Source organism: Erpetoichthys calabaricus, chromosome 10, assembly GCF_900747795.2.
Source record: "Erpetoichthys calabaricus chromosome 10, fErpCal1.3, whole genome shotgun sequence".
Taxonomy (NCBI): Eukaryota; Metazoa; Chordata; class Cladistia; order Polypteriformes; family Polypteridae; genus Erpetoichthys; species Erpetoichthys calabaricus.
In genome coordinates this window covers 17,538,041-17,563,575 of record NC_041403.2, presented here as the reverse complement: position 1 = coordinate 17,563,575, position 25,535 = coordinate 17,538,041, and the positions used below count along the sequence as shown (strand labels likewise).

General features: G+C 36.0%; 1 protein-coding gene across 1 annotated transcript in view; it reads left to right on the top strand.

Annotated features, from left to right (window-relative positions):
- The window catches only part of jak1 (Janus kinase 1), a 126,662-nt gene that overhangs the window by 79,162 nt on the left and 21,965 nt on the right, over positions 1-25,535 (top strand). The window contains exons 4-13 of the mRNA XM_028810955.2: positions 2,295-2,448; positions 4,794-4,957; positions 5,161-5,503; positions 9,485-9,655; positions 10,862-11,019; positions 11,747-11,861; positions 13,086-13,290; positions 19,014-19,135; positions 21,382-21,528; positions 24,218-24,305. Of these exons, the coding sequence (XP_028666788.2) occupies positions 2,295-2,448; positions 4,794-4,957; positions 5,161-5,503; positions 9,485-9,655; positions 10,862-11,019; positions 11,747-11,861; positions 13,086-13,290; positions 19,014-19,135; positions 21,382-21,528; positions 24,218-24,305 (1,667 nt within the window). The remainder of the gene's footprint in view (positions 1-2,294; positions 2,449-4,793; positions 4,958-5,160; positions 5,504-9,484; positions 9,656-10,861; positions 11,020-11,746; positions 11,862-13,085; positions 13,291-19,013; positions 19,136-21,381; positions 21,529-24,217; positions 24,306-25,535) is intronic.

Below are 25,535 nucleotides of genomic sequence, written 5' to 3'. Positions count from 1 at the left end.
GTGTGAAGCTGCTGATGTTGTTACCAGTGACCACGCAGCCTCATGACCCATATATAGTTGTGTGAGTGAGAGAGTAACAATATTTGGACAAGGTGATGGTTGGTCACAAAGTAGGTGTTGCACTGAAAATGATTAAAATCCATTTGCAACAGTTAAGCTTATCCAGAAACATCACTCTAATAGGATTAATGGAATTTGCCACAATTGTGGAAATATATCAGATTTCCAGTGCAGCAAAATGAAATTGTAAAAATGTAACATTTCTGTGACTTTTTCCCCCCTTTGTTCTCCCAGTTCACCTATTATTCTAATCTCAAGAAGCTGATGATAGCTTGTTGTGTTATAACCTCATTTTGTTAACCCTCTTTTAAAGTACACTTTCATGGTCATTTAGTTCCAAGTTGTACAGTCTAGGAAGACGTTTATTCTTTACGCAAGGTGAGAAGCAATAATATGGTGCAGTGACATAGAGTTATTTTAGTTATATTCATAAAATATGTATTGTAGGTGAAAGGTTGAATTTGAGACTAAAGTACAGAATGTCAGCTTTTATTTATCAACTTCATTTTACATATAAATGATTTTGGATAAAAGGACATTTGTTGTGTTTAGTTCCCCTGGCGCAAGTGTTCATGTTCCCTAAATTATCAACACGTAAAAGAGCTCTGATTGTGTAGAGTTCCTATTAATCACCAGTGTTTGCATTTGTAGTTTTGTTGCAACGTCAAAGTTATAAAACAAGACAAAAACTAGAGAACGGACTATGATGGCAAAGAACAGCAAGCAATTTTGAAACTGATATTAAAACAAATGCTCATCAGAGCCATTGAACGACTGGGCATTCCAAAATCAACAGTGTGGAGTATTGTGAAAAAAGAATGAAACCACTTGAGGTTTGAGTAATTTGCAACAAGCAGGATGCCCCAGAAAGATCTTGGAAGCTGGTGACTGGGGTATTGTTAGGACTGTGAAGAGAAACCTAAAAATAACATCCCAAGAAATAAAGTTTTCACTGTGCAGTAAGTAGTAAAAGTACCACCATTTACCATTTGCAAAAGAGTGAAAGAGAATAAATACAGAGACTGCACTACAAGATGCAAACCTCTTATCAGTACCAAGAACTGAAAGGCCACGAAGTAGTACAAATATAAGGCAGAACTGTTCTGGAGCAAAAGTTTTATGGACAAAGGAGGTAAAGTTGAACAATTAACAGAGTGAAGGTGGGAAGGGAGAAGTATGGAGAAAGAGAGCAACTGTAAATTATCCTAAGCACATAGGTTCATCATGGACAAGCCAATGTCATGGCCTGGGCACACATTGTAACTTCTGGAACTGGCTTACTTGTCTTTATTGGTGATAGTAGCAGCAGGATGAATTCTGAAGTGTACAGAAACATCTGGCCTCCTCCAAGCTCATAATACAAGAAGACAATGACCTGAAACACACTGCCCACCTAACTAAGGAGTTCATCAGACAGAAAAAAGTAAAAAGTGACAAACTGGCCAAGCCAGTCTCCTGATGTAAACTCAATTGAGAATGCATTTCACCTATTGAAAAGGAAAATAAAATCAGAATAGCCCCCAAACAAGCACCATATGAAAGAGGTTGTCATAAGGGCTTGGCAGTGTGTGCCAAGTGTAGTTATCAAAAGTCTGGTGATATCAGTGGGTCACAGACTTGTGGCAGTTATTACGTATCAGGGGTATGCAACTACATACTAACTTTAACCTACTTTGTTTTGCTTCAGATGAATTGGTCCTGATACTTCTGTTCATCTGGAATTGGGGGACAAAGCACAACAAATGTAATTTTTTTTCCCCAATATTGTGTTTTTTGTTTAAAACATTGCCCAGATGTAAAAGCAGACTTTCTGTATTTAGTCTTGGTTTTAATCTTTTCACCTAGGCTACTCATTTTATTCTTATGCTACAAAAATGACTCATTTTACCTCGTTTTTCCAGTATTTTTGACTCTCACTGTATATGAAATATCCTGCTGGTTGTACTGTGCGATGATCATTATCGTGTGCTTACATTCTTTGTGGATTTTTGCACAAGGAAAAGTGCTGTTCATGTCTCTTTTATATCTGTTTTTAACCCAACACTTGTTTCTAAATTTAGATGTCTCAAACCTTTTACTGTTCTGTTATAATTCTGAGCATCAAAGGCTAATGCTAAATGATGATTAAGGAAATGCTGTAATTAATCAGCTAAAAGACAAGTTTTTAGTTAATTAGCAATCCTTTATTTAATATTATTTTTATTTGCGTACTGACAATCTATTCAACCTGACAGATTTTACTTCACAAACTGGCACGGGACAAATGAAAATGAGCCCCCTGTGTGGCGACACTCACTGAACAAACAGAGAAATGGTTATGGTCCCAAGAAGATGCCCGAAGGCACACCGCTCCTTGATGCCTCATCTCTGGAGTATCTGTTCGCACAGGTTTGCAATATAAGTTTAGTTTATTCGTTTATGCCAACTGGTTTTTCATGAAGTGTTGTATTATTTTTTTTTTCTTATTCTTTTCTTTCTTACCCTGTGGAATCAATATTAATGTAGGGTGGGTGACTTGACAGAAATATCAGTTTATTTGTAGTTATCATTTAACCTGCATGATGCCTTTTCTGCTCAAACCTGCAATAATGTATTTTCAATTATTTTGCAATTCCAATACGGCAGTACTGCTCATGCTCACTAATTTGGACACATTAGGATTTGTATCTGAACTCATTTAATTCGAACAGAAGGATGTTCTTAACAGGTACATTAGAGTAATGTAATCTGAAAGTCACCAACATAATTGACTAGAAACGCAAAGAAAAAAACAATAATTAACTGTTGAACCCTGTTTAAAAGGGCGCCTGCTAATTCTAATTTGGAAGAATCAGATCAGACAAAAGGAAATAATATAATGATTTTCTGCATACCAAAGGAATACTCTTTATACATGCCATGATGAAAGTGCTCAATGAATACAGCTTTTCTTTGAGCAGCTTATTTGATGCCTCTGAAGCATACAGATTTCTCTAGCATTAGAACATAAGAAATTTGACAAAAGAGGAGACCATTAAGACCATCAAGCTCATTTGATTAGACTTCAAAAAGACCTTGATAAGCTTCAGATCTGAATGCAGAAAAGAGCAAAGTGTTACACATGGACAACAGGAGCGTCAGTTATAAATACAAGATGGGAGACACTGTCTTACAGGATGGAACCTCTGAAAAGGATTAAGGGTTTACTATATGTTTGCACATTTTTATCATATAAGCCATGCTTGGAAACAGTTAAAAAGTCAAATAAAATGTTAGCTTATATTGTAAAACTATTGAATATAAATCGAGGGGCGTTATACTACCGCATCTGGAGTGTTGTGTGCAGTTCAGGTCAACATGTTACAAGAAAGGCACAGCAGTGCTTGATGCTGTGCTGAGGAGAGCAATCAGGTACATCCCAAGACTTCAGGACATGTCCTACTGTGACAAGCTCCGGAAATTAAACCTGTTCAGTCTCAAGCAAGGGAGATTGTATGGTGACATAATCTAGGTTTTCAGAACTCTCAAAGGAATTGATAAAGTAGATCCAGCAGAATTCATTCAGCCTTAACTTGATTCATGTACTCAAGGACATCAGTGGAAATTAAAGAGAAGTGCATTTAAGAACGAAGCTAGGAAGGACATCTTTACGTAAATTGTTGTAGAAATGTAGAACAAGCTATGGAATCATGGAGGTGAAACAAAAACTTTTACAACCTTTAAGAAGAATCTGGATAAGATATTAAGACAGCTTAGCCATTACCAAAAAATAGATAAGCTTGATAGGCTTAATAATCTCTTTGTGTCTGTTAAATTTCTTATGTTCTGTGTTCTAAAAGTTTTGCATATGTACTGTATTTTTCTATTTCAGTATTGTCAACTGTTTGGTTTGCAGCACAGAGTGATTGATCTTTGCAGAAAAAAAGTGTGAAAGGAGTTAGTTAGTTTTTATTAGCACTACTGTCTTATGGTCCCCGAGATTCTAAACCTGGATTAAGCTGGTTTAAAACATAGTCACTTGGAATATTTTATTTAAAAGGCTGATATTTTTTATTATAAATACTATTGTAGGTGCCATGAATTAGATAGATAGATAGATAGATAGATAGATACTTTATTAGGTATGTATCACTAACATTTGCTGTTATTTATTTGGCTGTGTCCATCCATGTTTCAAATTTCTTTATCTTTGTCTTATCTTCTCATTTATTGTCCACATTAAAGCTAAACCTTTGCTTTCATTAGAAACCAGACATGCACACATCTGTGGAAGACCTATTTAAGAGTGCCCAGTGACCAATTTACTTAGTCTTTAGCAGTAAAGTGATGTGGAAAAACGCGTAAAATTCCCACAGTAAGGATCAAGCCAAGGTCTAAGAAAGCTGAGGCTGAATTTTCCTCTCAAATAGACAGAAAATGAACAAAATTGTGGTAATATTACAATAAAATGAGTAAATTTGAATTTTGCGATTAGACATAGGTGATCTAAAAGCAATGCAAGCTACTTTTATGTACATTTTCTGTGCAAAACATTCTTTCTTCTGGGTATTATTTTAACTAGCTAAAATGCAAGCTACCTGTTCTTGAGATCCTTTAGGGTAAAGTTTTACGTAGCAAATTGGACAGTCTCAATAGCTTAGTATATTATATATCACTGTATTTATTTTTGTATTATATATATTAAATAAATAAATAAAAATACTATGCTTTTGACACAGTAACCTTTGATTAGGTTGTCTTTTTCTTATTACTAGGGACAGCATGATTTTGTTAAAGGCTCAGCTCCGGTACGAAATCCACAAACCAACCAAGAAGTCCACGAGATTGAAAATGAATGCCTTGGAATGGCTGTTTTGGCAATATCACATTTCACCAATGAAAATAAATCTCAGCTGCCAGGGTCCTCAGGAGATATAAGGTAAAAAAAACCCCAAAAAAACGATATTTTATGTCATGAGCAATCTGTACCACACACCAGGTTAAACTTTCAGTTTGCTAGAGCATTCTTGATTTTTAGGAATTTAAAATATCTTTAAAGGTTACATAGTTTGTTTAATACAGCCATATGGCTGAAAATATTAATATCAAATAACCCAGTATTATAATATTTGTTCTTTACAGTTACAAGCGGCACATTCCAGAATCCTTGAATAAGAACATCAAGCAAAGAAATCTTCTGACACGCATTCGAATCAACAATGTCTTCAAAAGTTTCTTGAAGGAATTCAGCAACAAGACTTTTTCTGATAGTAGTGTTACCCTCCATGATCTTAAAGTCAAGTACCTTTCCACCCTGGAGACTCTAACAACCAATTTTGGGTCAGAAATCTACATTGTTTCCTACTTACAAATATCTTCAGAGAATGAAAGAGATACTCCAAACAGATTTGACGGGGAAAACCAACAGCAGTATGAAGTGCAAGTGTCTGGGAATACTGGGATACAGTGGAGGATTAAACCAAATGTATGTTTGTTTTGTACGGTTTGTTTCTTTTTGTTTATTTAGTTTATTTTTATTTTTGAATTCCTCAAACAATTCCTTTCATTTTTTCAAACCCACTAATATTATTAGAATGTTATAATGGGATTTAGTTTATCTTGACTGCATCAATGGCTAGGCAGTAGCAAATATGAACCAAACCCTCATTTACCTTCAACAGGCCAGTTCATAAGTGGTCTCGCAACCTCTCCACAGCTGCCTGGTGTGGGAGGAAAATAGAGTAAAGTAATATCAACATAGTGAAATGATGTCCTATCTCTCAGCATCATGAAAAGTCCATAATAATTGATGTAAGCATTAAAGCTATTTTATTATAGTCCAATATTCACACACCCATAGACCTAGGGGCTTATACATTTACACTGTTAAATCTATTATAAGGAAAACAGTCTGAAGAATGTATGGTATGTGTTGAAGGGGTAGCTGCAGCAGAATTTTAGAGGCTGTTGTTTAAAGACACATTGCCTTTCTTTCTTGTTCTTTTATGTATTTTTAAAGGTTTTACATTTGTGGTTACAGTATTGGATATTTCTATCACTATTATAAATATCTTAAATAACTTTATTTATAAATAGCTTGTGTTTCACTGGTCCACAAAAAATATTTTTTGTTTGCTTCTGGGAATTTCAGAGCATCTCTAAGTTTTTTACATTGATTTCATTTATGAAATCGGAATTAAGCTAGCACGTCAGGTTTTTGAAATACACATCATTGCCGTTTTGACACTTTTGAATATCAATATATCAACACGATATCTGGAGTTTTGACTATATCCCACCAAAATTGTTTAAATGTGTTTATTCTGAAAACAAACCAGAAGACAATACCAGAGACACGTTAAAGAATATTTATGTCAGTTTACCTCAATATAAAAGTGAGGTCAGAATGCCCAAAAATGTTGGAGGCACTCACTTTTGCACTTGTACTACACATCTGTCTCTCTTTGCAAGAACCAACAGTAGTCACCCATCATGCTTAGAGTGAATTTTCCCCGATATCAGTTTTCTATCACCTTTATATCTTGATGAAATCTTTCCCCATACTCGTCTCTGACATCGCTTAGATTTGGTGGAAAAAAGTCGAGATGAGAATGTAAAAAATGCAGTCTTCAGTGACATTCTGGCTCGCATAAGGTAATAAACTTTCAGCGTATTCTCCACAAGCTCAGTATAATTCTCTGCTCTGTGACTGTCAAGAAAATTCTGGACAACCTGCACGAATGAGGGTGCTGATTCACTTGGCTTCAGTTTCCTTTTGAACTCCTCATCAAGCATCAGTTCATGGATTTCAGGGCCAACAAAAACACCTTCCTTAATTTTGGCTTCACTTTTCTCGAGACCAAACTTATTTCTTAAATGCTTAAACGCATCGCCTTTACTGTCCAGTCACCCTATTTGTCCAAGACCTGGAACATCATAACTAAAAAATGGGACGTGCTGGACGAAAACGGTTTTCAGATTTGGAGTCGGCAAGTGAAATTTGTTAAGGTACAGATGAAAGAATCCCAGTAGCAAAATGCTTGTTGACCAGTGATTTCTTAACATAAAAATGAACTCTTCTCAATTTTAACCACTCACCTTACTCTGTAACAAATTCTTTAATCATAACCTGAAATGAACTAGTTTGCTCACAAACGTACATTATAACCTAAAATGAATTAGTTTGCTCACAAATGTACATTTGTAATTGATCCTGCTCTCTTTTGAGGAGTGCTAAACCATTAAGCAGTAATAATAATACATTTTACTTATATGGCGCCTTTCCCATGCTCAAGGCAGTAGTGAAAACAGTAGCTTAAAACTCTGTGTATTTATCTTGAAATGCAATTTTACATGGTTTCCTGTCCTCTCCCTAGCACGTACTAGGTGTGGTGTGCTTGTGATAAGAATTTCATTGTTTGACTGCAAAGGTGCTTTTTTATTTGATTCAAAAGTTAAATTTCTGCATACGAAAATGGCAACAACAAAAAATCTGCAGACTTTAAAGGATCATGCAATGATTCAATAGTGGAGATTGATCTTCTAGTCTTGTGGTTTATACTCCAGTGCTCCAGCCACTAAGCTATGCTGTCTGCATCTAATCATAAACAATTACCCATCATTATGTCATTAAAATTATCTGTTTTGACACTATGCAGCTAGTAAACTAACCTTAATGAGTTTTCCATTGTTCTGCAATAATTTATTTTTATATAGCACTCCTATTGTTTCCTGGATCCATCAATGTTGAAATTAATAAGCAAACCCAGTGTTCTAAAATAGGAGCTGTATGTGACGGTCAGTTTTGTTGTTCTAGCTCATTCCTGATTTTTCCTAGTCGCCATTTATCATTACTTTCCAAGCCAGTGCAATTGGTGGTTTACCTATAATTTTTTTGGGAATTTTTAATGACAGTCAATATCCAGAGGTGCATTATGGCAGCCTTGCTAGACAAGAAAAGAGGTTTCTTCAAAATAATAGGAGTGGCAGGACAGGCAGATGAATGTGACAAGTACAAAGGAGAACAGTAGTTCAGCATGTACACAAGAAGTGGGTACAGTGTGAATGATAGAGGCACTGTCGACCCCTTGAACCCTCAGATCAGATGTCAGACACCAGATAAAAGTCCAATATGACTTTATAATAATTATGTGCACCAAGCACACTCCACTCCACTATACTCATAAATAACAATAATAAATCAATAATCAATCAATCCTTCACTCTCAGACGCGTTGCCACGCTTCCACCCAGCTCAGCTCAACGCTCTGGTGTTTCACTGTCCTTTTTATAGTCCTTGACCTGGAAGCGTTTCACCCTCTCTGTCCATGTGACCTGGAACACTTCCGGGTCAGATAAAAAATCCTTCTTTTCTTCACCCAGGAAGCACATCGTTCCCTTTGTCCACGTGACTCTGACGTACTTCCTGGGCATAAGGCAAATAGTCTCCCTGCAGCGTCCTCTAGCGGGCCCCAAGGTATCCAACAGGGCTGAGAATGAAAACTACATTGTCCAGTATTCCCTGCTGGCATTCGGGGAACCTTCATGCTGCAGGAAGGGCTCCACCTGGCGGCCTGGGGGTATTGGCCGGGATCAAAGGCCGGCCACATATCACAACAGATATAAAGCTAAGAAAGAGTGCTTGTTGATGATATGATTTGTTATGTTAGGACATGTTGAGACAACTTAGCTGTTAGCTAAACAAACTGGCTTGGTGGACTGAATGGCCTCACGTTTGTCATGTTTGATTAAATGCATTTAAAGTTACTTCTGAGTGAAAGTTTGTTTATATAGTGGTATGTAGAGTTTGGAAAAGTTAATTTAGACGCTCTTTTAGTGTGCATGTACCTGTGGTGTTACACTTCTGTACCGCAGATATTTAATATATGCATAAAAGTTTCAAATATGTTTTAAGGCATGTTAAAATGTTTTAGTCACAACAAACTTAACATGGACAGAAGAAAAACACCTTGTGGAGATGAAGCTAAACAGAGTTTTCACTTTACATTTAATGTGCTTAGTGCAGTTTAAGTATAAAGGATATTTTACCCTGAAGTGACAGATTTTGAATTTGTGTGTAGTTATCTTGTGTTTTGTACAATGTAACAGTGGCTCATTATCATCCTTTGGAAGAAGGTAAAATGAAGACACTGCTCTGTAGTCAAAAGTCTGTTAAGCCTGGGTCCCACTAAGTCAATTTGGCAGACTTGTAACAATGTTCAGAGAGAAGTTGGATGACCATTTGGTATATTTGTTTTTACTTGAGCTCTTTTATTGCAAAAAGCTTAATTTCCTAGTAGAAAGCCTTACTTTATAGTGCTCAATTTGCACATTGACGTTTGTGTATTAAAAACTACAATATCTTCAGTGTGATGGTTAAAAAATGGTATTAGAAAGCATTGCATTTGAGTCCGTTTAACTTAAGCCCTTTCTCACAAATCATTGAATATTTATGTTTGTAAAACAGGTTGCAGTCATTTCAAAGGAAAAATACAAATCAAAGAAAAACAAAGTGGACAAAAATAAGAAAGATGCTTCTAAGGAAGGCTGGCACCTCTTCTCTGATTTTAATGAAATTACACACATCGTCATTAAGGAATCTGCTGTCACCATTTACAAGCAGGATAACAAAAAAATGGTAATTTTTTCTGTTTATAAGATGACATTGGGTAGCAGAATGTTTTTGACTTCAGTTCTTGTCAGTTTTGATTTTTTAGGATCACTTGTTGCTGCTTAACAGGCAAAAGAGGTTTTTCTTTTTTTTTCTTTTGCCAATAACTGAGTTACAGCACAGGTATATTGGCAGATGTTTGTTTTTTCTGTTTTAAAGATAGTGTCATTTGCAGAATGTTCCTGTTTTATGAGATGGTATCAGTTGTAGAATTTAAGCCATATTGGGAAATATACTCATCTACATGTCTTTGTGGTAAATAGGAATGTTAGCAGTTAACTGTGGTAACCTCCTAATGCAAGTTAAGTAAAGTAAATAATGTTATCTGTGTTAATAATGTACTGAAATACTATATCTACTATGCACTGCCATATTAAAAAAAATTTGTTGCTTGAGGTGAGGGTGAGGGATAGACTGCAGCAATCTACCATATTTGCAGCACTAGCAAGGAAAAACTAATGAGGAGTAAGAATAAATGTCACTGAAGGAGTGTACAATAATAGAGGACACATTACCAGTTGTTGTTGTTGTTGACAAAGGCTTTGGCAGCTAGTTAGTTATCTTCAGCTGGGATAGTTCATTCTATCTAGAGACAAGCTGTATAGAAAAGAAATATTTACCAAGAAGATGTAACTACACTCAAAAGAATGTTGTGCCACAGTAGTATGACACACTACATAGATGCAAGCAAATTAAATAAGTGTTACCCCAGGCTCAAACATTTCCAGTCAGACACACCGCCCTGCTGAAAATTTAAATGTCTTCATATAGTTTTGGGGACTTGCAAACAGAGTAGTTGCATGTGTTCATGATAATACACAAAACATTGTGATTGCTAAGTTGCACACACCAGCAAACCAGGCCTCAAAATCTTTTAATTCAAAATCAGCAAATCACTTGCTTGACATTTTTAATTCAGCATTCTTCTTAACTATGCCAGGAGACTACTTGAACATACCGTAAAGAAATGTGAAATTAGAGCAGCTCTTTTTGAGTATTGATTTAACAGTTAACAGGCTGCACACATGGTCCCAGCACATTTGTATGCTTGCTAGTCTTATGTATGTGACCTCCTTAAGATATATTGTCCTATTCAATGTATTGAAATGAGTCTTCACTAGCTTTATATTTTAAGTTCTGAAATTCAATGATGTGTGTTGGTTTTTATCTTAGGAGTTGATGCTGTCTTCTCGCGATGAAGCGTTGTCGTTTATTACACTTGTTGATGGTTACTTTAGACTCACGGTAGATGCCCACCATTATCTATGTACTGATGTTGCTCCACCTTCAGTTGTTCACAACCTTCAGACAGGGTGCCATGGGCCAATTTGGTAAGTTAATGTTATTTAAATTTCAGTTTGGTTCAGTATTGGTGCATATAAACATTTACAAAAATAATGGCTTGCCAGTATGAAATTAACTTTCTCTATTTTCTTCTATGGGTAAAAGCACAAGCAACCCTTCCCTATAGCACAGTGTAGTATTTCTATTTTCTAAAAAGGATTAGTTTTAATTACATGCTTTTTAAAAATGATGAGCTTACTTCTTGGAATTTAAATTTAACACTTTTTATTCTGTTTTTAAATACAGTATGTTAGCCTCTAATAATATATATTATTTATTTGGCTGACACGTTAAGGCAACTTACCACATTTATTGAGACAATTGGTTACTTTTTTTTTTTTTGCAATGGGACATAGGTAGGTGAAGTGAATATATATATATATATATATATATATATATATATATGTGTGTATAGCTTTTTTACAAAATAGACGACACCCCACATTCTAATTTTGTTTAGATATTGTGCATTATACAACATAATATGAAAATGTACTGTGTTGTCATAAGGCATTTTGCCCTTTTTTGGTTCGGTTTTAAGTATGGTGTTAATACATTGTTTTTTAACATACGGTCTTTAGGCTCTGGAAATATTTAACATGTTTCCTTTGAATGGCTGTGAGGAAATACAAGTACTGTAGATGGGTTTGTTCTTGAGATACAAGCAATCTGAAGTGTAACTGTAAAATCCAGCTCTTTTGCTGTTTTTTTCAGTACTGAGTACGCCATTCACAAGCTAAAAGCTGAAGGAAATGAAGAGGGCATGTATGTCTTAAGGTGGAGCTGCACAGACTATAACAACATTCTAATGACAGTAGCTTGTAATGAGGTAAGTTAACTTACTGCCATCCTTATAAAACAGTGCCAGAAATAATGTTTTTTAAAGATTAAGAAAAATTTACTTCTTCATTTTATGTTTAAAAAAATTTTAATAGATATTTAATTTTATTATAGCTGTTTTTGTGAATGAGTAGTGTTCTGAACTGTAAATGGAGAGGTTTCTTTATTAATATGAACTGAATTAAAGCAAGGTGGATGTACATATATTTAAAATTGAGAAATAAAACCAAAAGAAGAAAAATTATATCAACATAAGAAAGATGACTGGAGCTTAAGAGAAGCGGATCAAGAGCAGCAAACTACTGTATGTTCTGCCATTGCTTTAACTAACATTTTGAGAAGATTTAGAACCTTGCTACCGATGCCTCAACTGATATTAATGAAATCATTTGCTTACAAAATGATGGCTCTGAGGCTAGGGGTTTGTGCCGGCAATAGGAAGGTTGCCGGTCAAATCCCGGAAATGCTAGAAGTGACTCTACTTCATTGGGCCCTTGAACAAGACCCTAAATCTCCAATTGCTTCGTTCTGGGTATGATCTTAATTCACATCCAGTCCTCCAACTTACAAAGAAAATTTGGTGGTTTGTAGCAGGATTGGCACTCCAGCCACTGTGTTTAAAAAAAAAACAAACAAAAAAAAACTTCACTGTTCCAGTGTGGTGCAGAGGTTGTCACCCACTGCACTTGTGTCCCAATCCATGTGGTGGGAGCCACAATGCACTATCAACATATCGCAACCTTACAAAATAGTTCTTATTTAGCAAAACCATATGAGTCTAAAATTGAATGATGGGCTGCGCTCTCTTTTTCTTTTCTTATATAAGTTTATTGGGCCATTATTGCCACTTGTAAAGAGTACAGTAAAATTCTTACTTGCATGTGGTAATCCTTCAAACTTTCATTCAACAAATTATGGGTTTTGCTAAAAATGACTAGTTAAACTATAAAACCTTGTTTCATGAGGTTGATTTTTTAAAGCATTTTTTCCCTAATGATTATATAAAAAACATTCTGCATTTAACCTCATTTTAAGTAGTTATAACTCACATTCAAAGATGTGCATTTTAATTTAATAACACCTTTAGTATCAGCACCAGAGTGCAGTGAAATTAAATGTAGCTTTGCATCAAAACAGTGAGTTTTTGTGCATTGTATGACTAAATATGTTGTGTCATAAAAATCTGTTACAAAAAAAACTTGTTTTCCAACAGATTGATGAATTACCTTCCAACTTGAGGCCAAACAAGCAATATAAAAATTTTCAGATTGAAGTTACGAGCAAAGGATATACATTGTGTGGAACAACCGTGGTCCACCCAACACTGAAAGATCTTATGGAACACTTATCAGGCCAGATTTTGAAGACCGACAATGTCAGCTTCCAGCTTAAGAGATGTTGCCCCCCCCAGCCACGAGGTAACACAAAGCATAAAGCAAAATGATCTGTTTACCTGCTTGTTTTAAGTTGGGCTGACAGAGAAGCTGTGAATGTTGATTTATTTTGTAATATATTTATATATGATTGTACAATATATGCATTAATTTTGTATGTGCATGTATGTGGGTATATAATGTAAAACCACAACACAGGACTGTGGTGTCATGTCACTTCTTAATAAATGGCAGACTCTAACATATTAACTGTTATTGAGCATACTGTAGTAGCTTCAGTTTTTGTTTAGGTGTGAAATTCATAAAAGTGGTAAAATGTGCTGTCTTAAGTATTAAACATACAGTTCATTTAAGATTAAATGCATCTTATCTATGTTTTGTTTTATCATAAACTATCAATAAACCATTTTAAAAACGTGCAGCTATCCAGTAGGGTGTGATACCTGCTATGCACATGTTTTTTTTTGGGGGTGTGGTGGGGGTCAGGGGTCAATGATAGTCATTTCCTAATTAGTATAGTATGTTGGTGTCAAAAGAGCTATGTGGTAGTATGGAGTAAGAAACTATAAGCTACAGAAAAAAATGCCTTTTACTTAAAAGTTAAAGTGAGGCTGTTCTTCCAGAAAGATGTGAAAGTGAATGCACCACAGTTTTATGTCTACCACATTTCATCCAGAATGTAATGCAACACAAGAACTATCATCTTTTGTCAACATAGGTTATATACAGTATTTAGTATCAACATCACTATCTCCCTGTTTTGTCACAATTCGGACAGGCAGTAAAATGTAGTACACACCTTTTATCTGTCCCCCACCAAAACAATTAAAGCGTTAAAAGATGAAGTAAAGTAACTATTTTGGTTGTACTCCTCCACAACCACTGAAGTCACAATCTTTATTCTATGATGACACTTGAACTAATAACACATGCCAGGTTGTTTATATGGTGTCTTCTTTTATACATCCCTATTCCAACATCTTTCTCCACTTTATTGGTAAAGAAATCCTTAACCACCAATATAAATTATCATTGTTGCCAGGATTGGGCAAACGCTGGCTCATGGCAGAAGGGTTTCATATTGCTTAGGATTTGGGTAATCAGAATACCTCCCAGAAATGGAGCAGCAGCAACTTTTTTTTTATATATATATATATATATATATATAAAGGATATGCAGTTTTGCATGATTACATCTGAAGCCAGTCTCAACTTTGAATATTTTTTCCCCTTCATATTAATAAACGCTCCACCTCATCCATCATCCAATACATTGTACTGATATACTTTTAAAAAATTTGACTTTTGGCACTCGTTGATAGTATTCTGTTTTGCTGTGACTTTGTACATATATAATTTGGATTGTACACCTTTGACAACAGTTAAAAATCACAGTATGAACTGTTTGGTTTCATAATGAAAAGTTAACATTCACATTTGACTTAAGTGAGCTGTTCTGCAAAGCCAGAGTCTAGATTGGGCTATTGTCTCAAGTGGTACACGCATTATTGTTATTTACTTTATACTCTTTTACTTTTTTCATTAATTTCTGTCAATATGTATAAGTTTGTTGTCCTAGATAACTTGTGCTGTTTCTAAAAAATTGTGGAATTTTAAAAGCTTTAAAGAGGAAAACTCCTTAAAATGTTTTGTTGCTTGCTATGTGCCTAAAACAAGTAAACAAAGAGGGAGCAAATAGATGAGCTGCAACTCCACTGACTGAGGTCTGAGGGATCTGTTTTGTTTGTCTCACCACTCAGGATATCCTGTTACCTGTGCACGCTTATTGCAGTGACCTTTATCTTGTTTGTGCAGCCAGGCTTAAAGCATATTGTGTACCTTTAACTAGTGAACTTGTTTATCTGTATACATTATTTTGATTGGCTCGTCTTTTGGTTGGTTGTGCTTTTTTTTGCGCATAATCTTGCATGTGTAACAGCTTCAGAAAGTACACATTTCAATATTGTTTGTTATTAATTGTAAAACAGGAAGAGCATATAGTATGTGGTTTCCGGGTACGCAGTAGAGTGACTGGCACCGTCTTTAACGCAGGTAACTTTAGTATGTGGCAAACATGATTAAAAATTTTAGTTTATCATGCTGAGTTTGTGTTTCAGTTTTGGTCTTGCTCCTTTACATTCTCATGCACTTTGCATGTCTATTATAAGCATTCAAAAACAATAAGCTAGTGGGGAAAGCAGAACAAGAAAAAATAGATCTAGATTATATCTTCGCAGTTTATGCAACTGCAGTTTAATTCTGCTTTCTGACACACTCTGAATTTACGAAGCTACACACGCATTCTTCAAACCCTCACATTTCTGGCCCACATCCACCCACACAGCAGTAGACCAGGGCCTCTGCAACAATGTTTTATTCTACAATCCTAAGACATAAAGAGGAATTATGCTATCTTCATGCCTCATACATTTAGTAATACAGTTTTATTCTTTTAAGGAAAACTTGTTACCTTTTAAAAATGGTTTAATTGTAAGCATAGTCATTCCTCAGAACTTATAGGTTTTACTGACCTCAAAAGATTTTTTTTTTTTTGGTTTTGTTTAGAGAGTATAACTGAATGAGATATTTTAATAACATTTCCGTCTTATGGGACACCAGTTGGGTATGTGGTATTCTGTCCTAGTATTAATTTTAAAACTTTTCCTTTACCATAGCTGGGAGACCAGCAGTTTACTACACTGCAGTTTCTGAGTCTGTGAGCCTGTGAGCCACAGATACTGGATAGGAATCTCCTTACCTTTTGTTTGATGATTCTTCTGGGTATCCAGACTGCTGAATTGTGCATTGAAAACTGATTGGCTATGATAATTAATTAATTTTCAAACTTAAACTGGTTTCACATTCAGATTTCCTTAACTTTACTACTTGATTATTCAAGTAAATAAAAAGGCTTTTTATTAGCCAGTACTTGTAGAAGAGCATTCAGGATAGAGACACATTCAGTTTCCCATCCTGTTTTGCTTTATTTATGTAAAGGAACACGTTGTTTCAGACTTTCTGCAGCCTTTGTGAGAAAGTGTGCAGCCTGGCATTTGCCATAAATGCACCTTTCTGTATTTTAAACTGATTTTCCTTAAGTATAGCTTTTTACTTTATGAGGTTTGATGTGTGCAAGATTCACTTTTGAAATGCATTTATTTTACCGCCTTAAAAAGAATGTGCAGACATTGTGAATCCTCTTTGCCTAAAGCATTAAACTCTTAACCATAAGGTTGAAGGAAAGGAATATAGAATTGTTGTATTGTAATTTGTAAGTCCCTGAGAACTGACAGGTAATATTGAAAGTGATCTTGGTAGTATTTACTTTGTAGTCCTCTTAAATTATACTGTTTAATGGCCATGAATGTCACTGGCTGTCCTTAATTTTGATAGCATTTTGACATTGTTTCACATTGTCTTGCCAAATGCAGAGAGACAGAAAGGACCAGTAGCCATTACAGCTGCTCTGACACTGATGTAGCTGCAACCTCTTAACATTCAGTATCATTTCCCTTGGTGTTTACTCCACTTAGTGTTAACGCTGTCATTATTAGGACTCAATTAAGGGAGCAAACACTACATCCATCCATCCATTTTCCAACCCGCTGCATCCGAACACAGGGTCACGGGGGTCTGCTGGAGCCAATCCCAGCCAACACAGGGCACAAGGCAGGAAACAATCCTGGGCAGGGTGCCAACCCACCGCAGGACACACACAAACACACCCACACACCAAGCACACACTAGGGACAATGTAGAATTGCCAATCCACCTAACCTGCATGTCTTTGGACTGTGGGAGGAAACCGGAGCGCCCGGAGGAAACCCACGCAGACACGGGGAGAACATGCAAACTCCACGCAGGGAGGACCCGGGAAGCGAACCCAGATCCCCAGATCTCCCAACTGCGAGGCAGCAGCGCTACCCACTGCGCCACCGTGCCGCCCGCAAACACTACACGAAAGAGTAAATTAGTGGGAAAATTAAATAAGATTGACCTGTTGATTTGTAAAACTAGTTGGCATAAAAACCTGCAGCCATTAGGGTACCCCGCAACTGAACTGGAGAACTTTTGCGCTAGAAGACCTGATAAATTGTAACATGTAATATAATTTTCAAGCAAATATTAAAAAGAATTTACTAAATATTAGTAGAGAAATACTGTATGGATATGCTGCAAATGATTAATTAGTGAACCAATAAAAACGATTGATATACAGTAAATTGTGCTAAGTTTAATAAGGGTGACCAAAGTGCATAGTCTTAAAAAAAAAAAAACAACAATGTTGAATCGGCTTCTGCTCTTAACCCACTGTAAAGTCTTGCTCAGGCCACTTAAAACTGCATTCAAATTAAAGTAAACTGATGTAAATAGTTTCTATTTCGTCTATATCAAAACTTTTGGGATAGCATACTCCTTAGAAATTCACCGATTTAAAAATAAAGGTTTTGTTATTAGTATTTGTAGCACATGTATTTGTAATCAAAGTCCCCCCCAATCCCCCCACTTGGCACAACTGTGGTAGAAGTAATAATCCAACAAGTTAAAGAAATGTCTTGTAGTTAATAGTCCTTTAAAGAAGTCTTAAGTATTTTTTACAATCCTCAGAGCCTTGAATTGTTTTGGACAAGCATCTAACAACTTTGCTCAGGGAATGATGCAATTTTTATCTGTTTTGGGCAGAATAGCTTAAGCTGTTGTTCCACCAAACCAGAATTTCTTCTGAATTTGCTGTGTAGGCCATTCAGTGACATTTATTTTTTTCTGTTGAACCACCCAATTGCAGTTTCTGCTTTATGTTTAAATTCTTTGTTCTGTTTAAAAAATCTCTACAGTTTTAGGACTTTTAAAGATTGGAATGGGTTTCTTGAATAAAAAAAATATCAGTAATGGGCACCATCCATCAACTCCTTCATCTTCAAAAGCTTCCTTTTCTTAATATTGCTTCCTCTGGCATGCATTACTGAATGGTGTTGAAAGATAATGTGTCGTTTTTGGTTTATACCTGGTACTCTGCTTTACATCGAATGCAGAAAGTTTAATTTGAGATTCATCAGTCGACAGAACATTGTAAAATATGTGTGCATCTCCTCATAGTATTTCTTTGCAGAGACAATATGGTATGTCATATGGGGTTTTTCTTCGATCATGACTTTTTGTCATTCTGTCTTACGAAAAAAAACGCAATCTTAAATTATCTGAGCAGCCTTTTTCCTCAGTAATAGACCTCGTTAGCAATTTCACAGTGACCTCTCTCAGATGTTTCAGTATCCTAAGACTTCTGAATTAAGGATGAAATAGCCAAACTGAGGTTGTGCCCTGATGATTCCAGACCATTTTGTTTTTGCAGGAGTGTAACTTGACAACTCTACAAAAGTTGTAGAGATAATCAAAATTTCATCCAGTCTCTTTCCTGTTTTTTAAGCTTTTAGTAATTTGTCCCATAGTTATTTTACCAGTTTGCCTATTTTGGCTATACCTACATGTATGTCTTTTAAAGAAAAATTGCCAGAAGGTACAATTTTGGCACATATGGACATATGAAGAGTAAATAGTGGTGTGGTGGATGGGATTTGAAATTATGCTATATTCTCTGTATAATACTTAAGTTGATTACCTAACTTATCTGTACACCAAAGATTATACCATACTAAGCTGGAGATGATTTTCACTGTGACAAATATGCAATTAAATAAAATGAATACTGTGACGTAATTTGTGTTTATATGCTGTGACTTCTTTTCCAGAAATATCTAATCTCCTTGTTGTGACCAAGAACAGAGGTCAGGATGCCCAACAAGACACAAATAGCTACAATCAGCTGAGCCAGCTCAGTTTCCATAGGATACGCAAGGAAGAGATCACCCAGGTAGAAGTCACCATAGACTCCTTCAGTTTATGTATTTTTTCTTTTTTCTTTTGGGTATTCATCTTATCAGTAAATTTAAAAAATATACACATATGCACTAATGGTGAGCCTAGAGAAGTCTGTAACTATTCTTTGTATATCATTTTTATAGGCCAGGGCGCCTCCAGTGCGTATCTCCAGTTTCTACTCATTGTTTTGAACACCTAACTAGGTAGTCATTGGGCTAGAGGTTCCGATGCTTTTTTTTTTTTTTTTTCCCAGCCTAGTTTGTGAATGTTTAAATGATGTGTTCAGACAGCAGTTGCCGATTTTTGAGCTTTACTAGTCTATCTAGCAGGTTGTCTGTTATTCATGACTTGCTTGAAGATCAGGCCATAATACTAACGATTAATTTATGCACATGTCCAGGAAATTTCTAAGGTTTGCAAACTTCCTCTTCCAATTATAATTTTGTGGTCAGTGCAGTAATGAGTATACAACACAAAGGCAGCATATGTGCTGTCAGAATAAGGAAGAATAATATTTATAGGTAAACAAGGTCATAGGCATAGGAACAACAAGTACGAGTCTAGTATAGAGTTGAATCAAGTGCCCGTCACCTTACCTGATTGTTAACTGTTTCTTTTAATTAAAATGAACTGTATATCACAGAGATGTTGGCATTTTTTGACTCTATATCCTCCACACTCTGTTTCTTGTAGCTACCTGCTTACACTGACATTACATCTGTTTTGTATTTTTTTAATATATAAAGTATTAGAGAACATCTCTTTGGTATCATCATAATGGTATATTTCAGATGTCTGTACATCTCTGTGTTGGTTTTCTGTCTGTCTGCTCAGACAGCTGAACTTGCGTGTCTCAGTTAACAGCTCCCCTTTCTGCATTTCTGAGCATATAACTTTGGATGGGTTTGATTTGATGAGAAGATTTCTGTCTAATAAAAAAGAGGAGTGTTTTAGCTCTCAAATGCTTACAGATCATTCTTTCCTATGTTCAGTGGATCATGACATAAGGCAGTTTGAATAGGAATGCTTCAAGGTCTGCCTTTGCTTGTTAACTAATGGATCAACAAATTGAAAATCAAATTTGACTTTTTTTGTTTCTCTAGTCGTATTTTTAAATTGTCCAGTTTTTGCCCTTTCATATAAGGTACAGCTTTTCTTTGTACTACCTGCTGATTACAAGATATTTGAAGAAACCTAGAAGTAGGAAGAACATGTTTGTGTTTATAAATTTCTACTTTGTTAGGCAGGCAGAGAAAAGCAAAAACACATCTTCACACATTAGCAGTAGCGTTTTGAGACGAATGGTCTCTGCAAAAAAATAATAAAAAAAAACTCCACGACCGAGCCGAGAAGCTTTGAGTAGTGAAAGTAATGGTTCTGATGTAGATTTGCTGAGCTCTTGCACCTTTCATGTGGGGGGTGGGGGTTAGTTGTATAGTGTAGATGACTTCCTGCTTCCTGATGAGAAAAGGGGGTGCACAACTGTTTTTTTTTCCTTCTTAATCTTGATTCAAGTTTCTATTATTTTCACTACTCTGGACAATATTTTTGTAATTTCTGAACTCCTGAATATTCCTGAACTTATACCACTGCAAGGAAAATTATAATTCATAATGATGATAGTGTTGTATTTTAGAAAATAGTTTTCTAAATGTCTGAACATCTCAAAATAGTTTTCTAAATGTCTGTACATCTCTTTTACGTTGTTTGAAGCTTAAACCAACATTTATGCCGACAAGAATAATAATCATAGTGTATGTTTTGGTAAAAACAGGATTTAATTTTGCAACTTACCAAACTGTCATTTTGTACGAAACACATTTACATCTGGAGAAGAAATTATTTTGAAAGACAAATGTCTGTCCTTCCTTTTGAAGTTTAGAACATGTATATTGCGTTTAGTTTGAAGAATTTCTGGCCAGTTAAATTAAAGTGACAGAAAATGGCCAAAATTGAGGCTGAGTTTAAAGAGTTAGGTTTTGTAGCAATGGACAGGTAGTATCCTTGGAATGTATTATCCCAACAGTTATTAAAGCTCTCCATTCGGATTGGCCTTTTGTCTGGGGGTATAAAACACAGGAGCATAAACAATTGCAATTAGGCAATTAGCCCCTTCCAAATTGTTAAACATTACTAAAAACACAAATAAATGCAGAAAGGGATTTCCAGGAAGATACAGTATGCTTCTTTTATCATTCTGACATTGGTTCTTTGTTTATGTTTTCATTTTATAAAAAGGGAGATCATCTTGGTGTAGGCACTAGAACCAACATTTATGACGGCACTCTCACTTACAACAGTGGCGAAGATGGTGATGAGTTTTATACGAGTAAAGTAAAAGTGGTTTTAAAAGTGCTGGGCTCTGGACACCGGGACATCTCACTGGTAAGAAGCAAATTTGCATGTTGTACAACTGGATCTGTAGAGGCAGCTTTCATTGTATTTACATACAAGAACTTTGGAGGTGCCTTATTTATTTCTTATGTTTCTTTATTAAAAACATTACATGTTTATTTTTGAAATTCAAAATTACAGAATTTTTTCAAATTGAGATATCTAACCACATATATAAAGCACTTTATGTAGAGAGCGGGGATCCACTTCATGCACCAGTAATGTGCAGCATCTACCTAAATGATACAGCAGCTGCCATTTTGTGCCAGTACGCTCACCACACATTAGCTGTTAGGTGGTGAAGGGGTGAGAGAAATAGTCAGTTAGAGACGGGAGATAATTATAGTTGTGCTTGAAAGTTTGTGAACCCTTTAGAATTTTCTATAGTTCTGCATAAATATGACCTAAAACATCATCAGATTTTCACTCAAGTCCTAAAAGTAGATAAAGAGAAACCAGTTAAACAAATGAGACAAAAATATTATACTTGGTCATTTATTTATTGAGGAAAATGATCGAATATTACATATTTGTGAGTGGCAAAAGTATGTGAACATTTGCTTTCAGTATCTGATGTAACCCCCCTTTGCAGCAATAACTGCAACCAAACGTTTCCGGTAACTGTTGATCAGTCCTGCACACCGGCTTGGAGGAATTTTAGCCCATTCCTCCATACAGAATAGCTTCAACTCTGGGATGTTGGTGGGTTTCCTCACATTAACTGCTCGCTTCAGGTCCTTCCACAACATTTCGGTTGGATGAAGGTCAGGACTTTGACTTGGCCATTCCAAAACATTAACTTTATTCTTCTTTAACCATTCTTTGGTAGAACAACTTGTGTGCTTAGGGTTGTTGTCTTGCTGCATGACCCACCTTCTCTTGAGATTCAGTTCATGGACAGATGTCCTGACATTTTCCTTTAGAATTCTCTGACATAATTCAGAATTCATTGTTCCATCAATGAAGGCAAGCCGTCCTGGCCCAGATGCAGCAAAATAGGCCCAAACCATGATACTTCCACCACCATGTTTCACAGATGAGATAAGGTTCTTATGCTGGAATGCAGTGTTTTCTTTTCTCCAAACATAACTCTTTTCATTTAAACCAAAAAGTTCTATTTTGGTCTCATCCGTCCACAAAACATTCTTCCAATAGCCTTCTGGTTTGTCCACGTGATCTTTAGCAAACTGCAGACGAGCAGCAATGTTTTATTTGGAGAGCAGTGGCTTTCTCCTTGCAACCGTGCCATGTACACCATTGTTGTTCAGTGTTCTCCTGATGGTGGACTCATGAACATGAACATTAGCCAATGTGAGAGAGGCCTTCAGTTGCTTAGAAGTTACCCTGGGGTCCTTCAGTTGCTTAGAAGTTACCCTGGGGTCCTTTGCGACCTTGTCGACTATTACACACCTTGCTCTTGGAGTGATCTTTGTTGGTCGACCACTCCTGGGGAGGGTAACAATGGTCTTGAATTTCCTCCATTTGTACACAATATGTCTGACTGTGGATTGGTGCAGTCCAAACTCTTTAGAGATGGTTTTGTAACCTTTTCCAGCCTGATGAGCATCAACAACTCTTTTTCTGAGGTCCTCAGAAATCTTCTTTGTTCATGCCATGATCCACTTCCACAAACGTGTTGTGAAGAACAGACTTTGATAGATCCCTGTTCTTTAAATAACACAGGGTGCCCACTCACACCTGATTGTCATCGCATTGATTGAAAACACCTGACTCGAATTTCACCTTCAAGCTAACTGCTAATCCTAGAGGTTCACATACTTTTGCCACTCACAAATATGTAATATTCGATCATTTTCCTCAATAAATAAATGACCAAGTATAATATTTTTGTCTCATTTGTTTAACTGGTTTCTCTTTATCCACTTTTAGGGCTTGAATGAAAATCTGATGATGTTTTAGGTCATATTTATGCAGAACTATAGAAAATTCTAAAGGGTTCACAAACTTTCAAGCTCAACTGTATATGGCCAGAACAGCTAGGCCATGTTGGGAAATTTAGCTAGGACATTGGGATATACCCTATTCTTTGCGGATAATGCCCAGGGATCTATTATGACCACAGAGAGTCAGGATCTCGATTTTATGTCTCATCTGAAGGATAGCGCAATTTTTACATCCAGGTGTCTGTCACTATGCTGAAGCATTGGGATCCACATTCAGACCACAGGGTTGGCATCACCAACACCTCTTCAAGCAGCAACCCATGCTTTTCTTGCTTCGTCTCCCATCTAAGTACTGACCAGGCCTGAATAAGCTTAGCTTCAGATGGATTACCTGTTCTGAAGTGCATGTTATATGTCTAATGGATATCTTGGATAGTCATTTTATGTTGCCCATCATTTGTGCTAACAACTCTTCCACCAACAATTACAATAAAAACAACTTTGTGATAGCTTCAACCTTTGTTTAGCAGATTTCAGTCAGTATACAAATACTGTTCTTTTGAAATATTGAATGCAAATGTTATCATAAACATGCACTTAATATTCATAACAGTTAGTTATTATGTTAGCTTTCAAGGAGGGAAATATTCTTGTACTATTGTCTTCATTTTACTTTAGTATTTAATAACATTTCTGACTGGTTAAGTTTTTTCAATATGGACAAAACTCTCTCTCTTTATGTTTTTCCTGATATATCTGCCATTTCTCTGTTCTAGGCTTTCTTTGAAACAGCCAGTATGATGAGACAGGTTTCTCATAAACATATTGTACTTTTGCATGGAGTCTGTGTTCGAGATGTGGGAAGTAAGTTGAATTAATTTACAATTGAAATTAGAAAAATACACAGTTCTTGAAACGTGTTGAGAAACATTTGTAACATCGGACCATGGCGATCACCTTGCATTCTAAATATATTTTAGTCTAATAATAATCACCCATCCATCCATCCATCCATCCATTATCCAACCTGCTATATCCTAACACAGGGTCATGGTGTTCTGCTGGAGCAAATCCCAGCCAACACAGGGTGCAAGGCAGGAACAAACCCCGGGCAGGGTGCCAGACTACCGCAGGGCACACACACACACCAAGCACACACTAGGGACAATTTAGGATTGCCAATGCACCTAACCTGCATGTCTTTGGACTGTGGGAGGAAACCCATGCAGACACTGGGAGAACACGCAAACTCCATGCAGGGAGGACCCGGGAAGCGAGGCAGCAGCGCTACCACTGCACCACCGTGCCGCCCTAATAATAATCGGCTGGATTGAAATCTTAAAATTATTTAAAAAAATGCATGCGAATACAGTACCGAGTAGAAATGCCAAAGAGTAGTTGCAGTCTGTGGTTTGCATCTTGTTATCAACAACAGAATGGGAAAGGTAACAAATTCATACAGTTGAGTCTATGCATGTGCCAAGCAAGTTTTGACTGTTATTCAGAGAATAAGTGACAGAGTTAATTAACAGAACAGACTTTTGCCATTTCAGAGTAACTTCAGAAATACATATTTATCATTTTTTCTACCATGTTTTTCAGAGTTTTTTTTTTGTTCTGTAGTAATTAACTTTTTTCTCAGCTTTTTCAGGAGGATGAAATATAACAGAGAATTAAACTTTTAGCTGTGTCGTGAAAAGTCTCAATAATTGTCACAGCTGCTATTCCCCATGGGATAAAACATAAAATAAATCCATAAATTACAATTTCTAATGGGATAGTAGTTCTTTTAATTATTATTTTTAGTTTTCATATTTTAAATAAATAGCATGTAATGGTAATTATATTTTTAACCTACTGTATGTAGACTTTAACAAATAAATCTAAACTCCTACCACACATTGTTTAATATAGGTGCTCCCAGAATGAAGTCGTCAGTAAAATATTTTTGTGGGCACATTTCGCAAAACCAGGGTAAAATTATTTTGTTCAGGAGGCACAGAAAGGGGCATAAAAAGCTAGAATGGATTCACTACTGTTGAAATGTCAACTTTTAAGATTTCTTAATTGTTGGAAGGTTTAGTGTTAAATTCA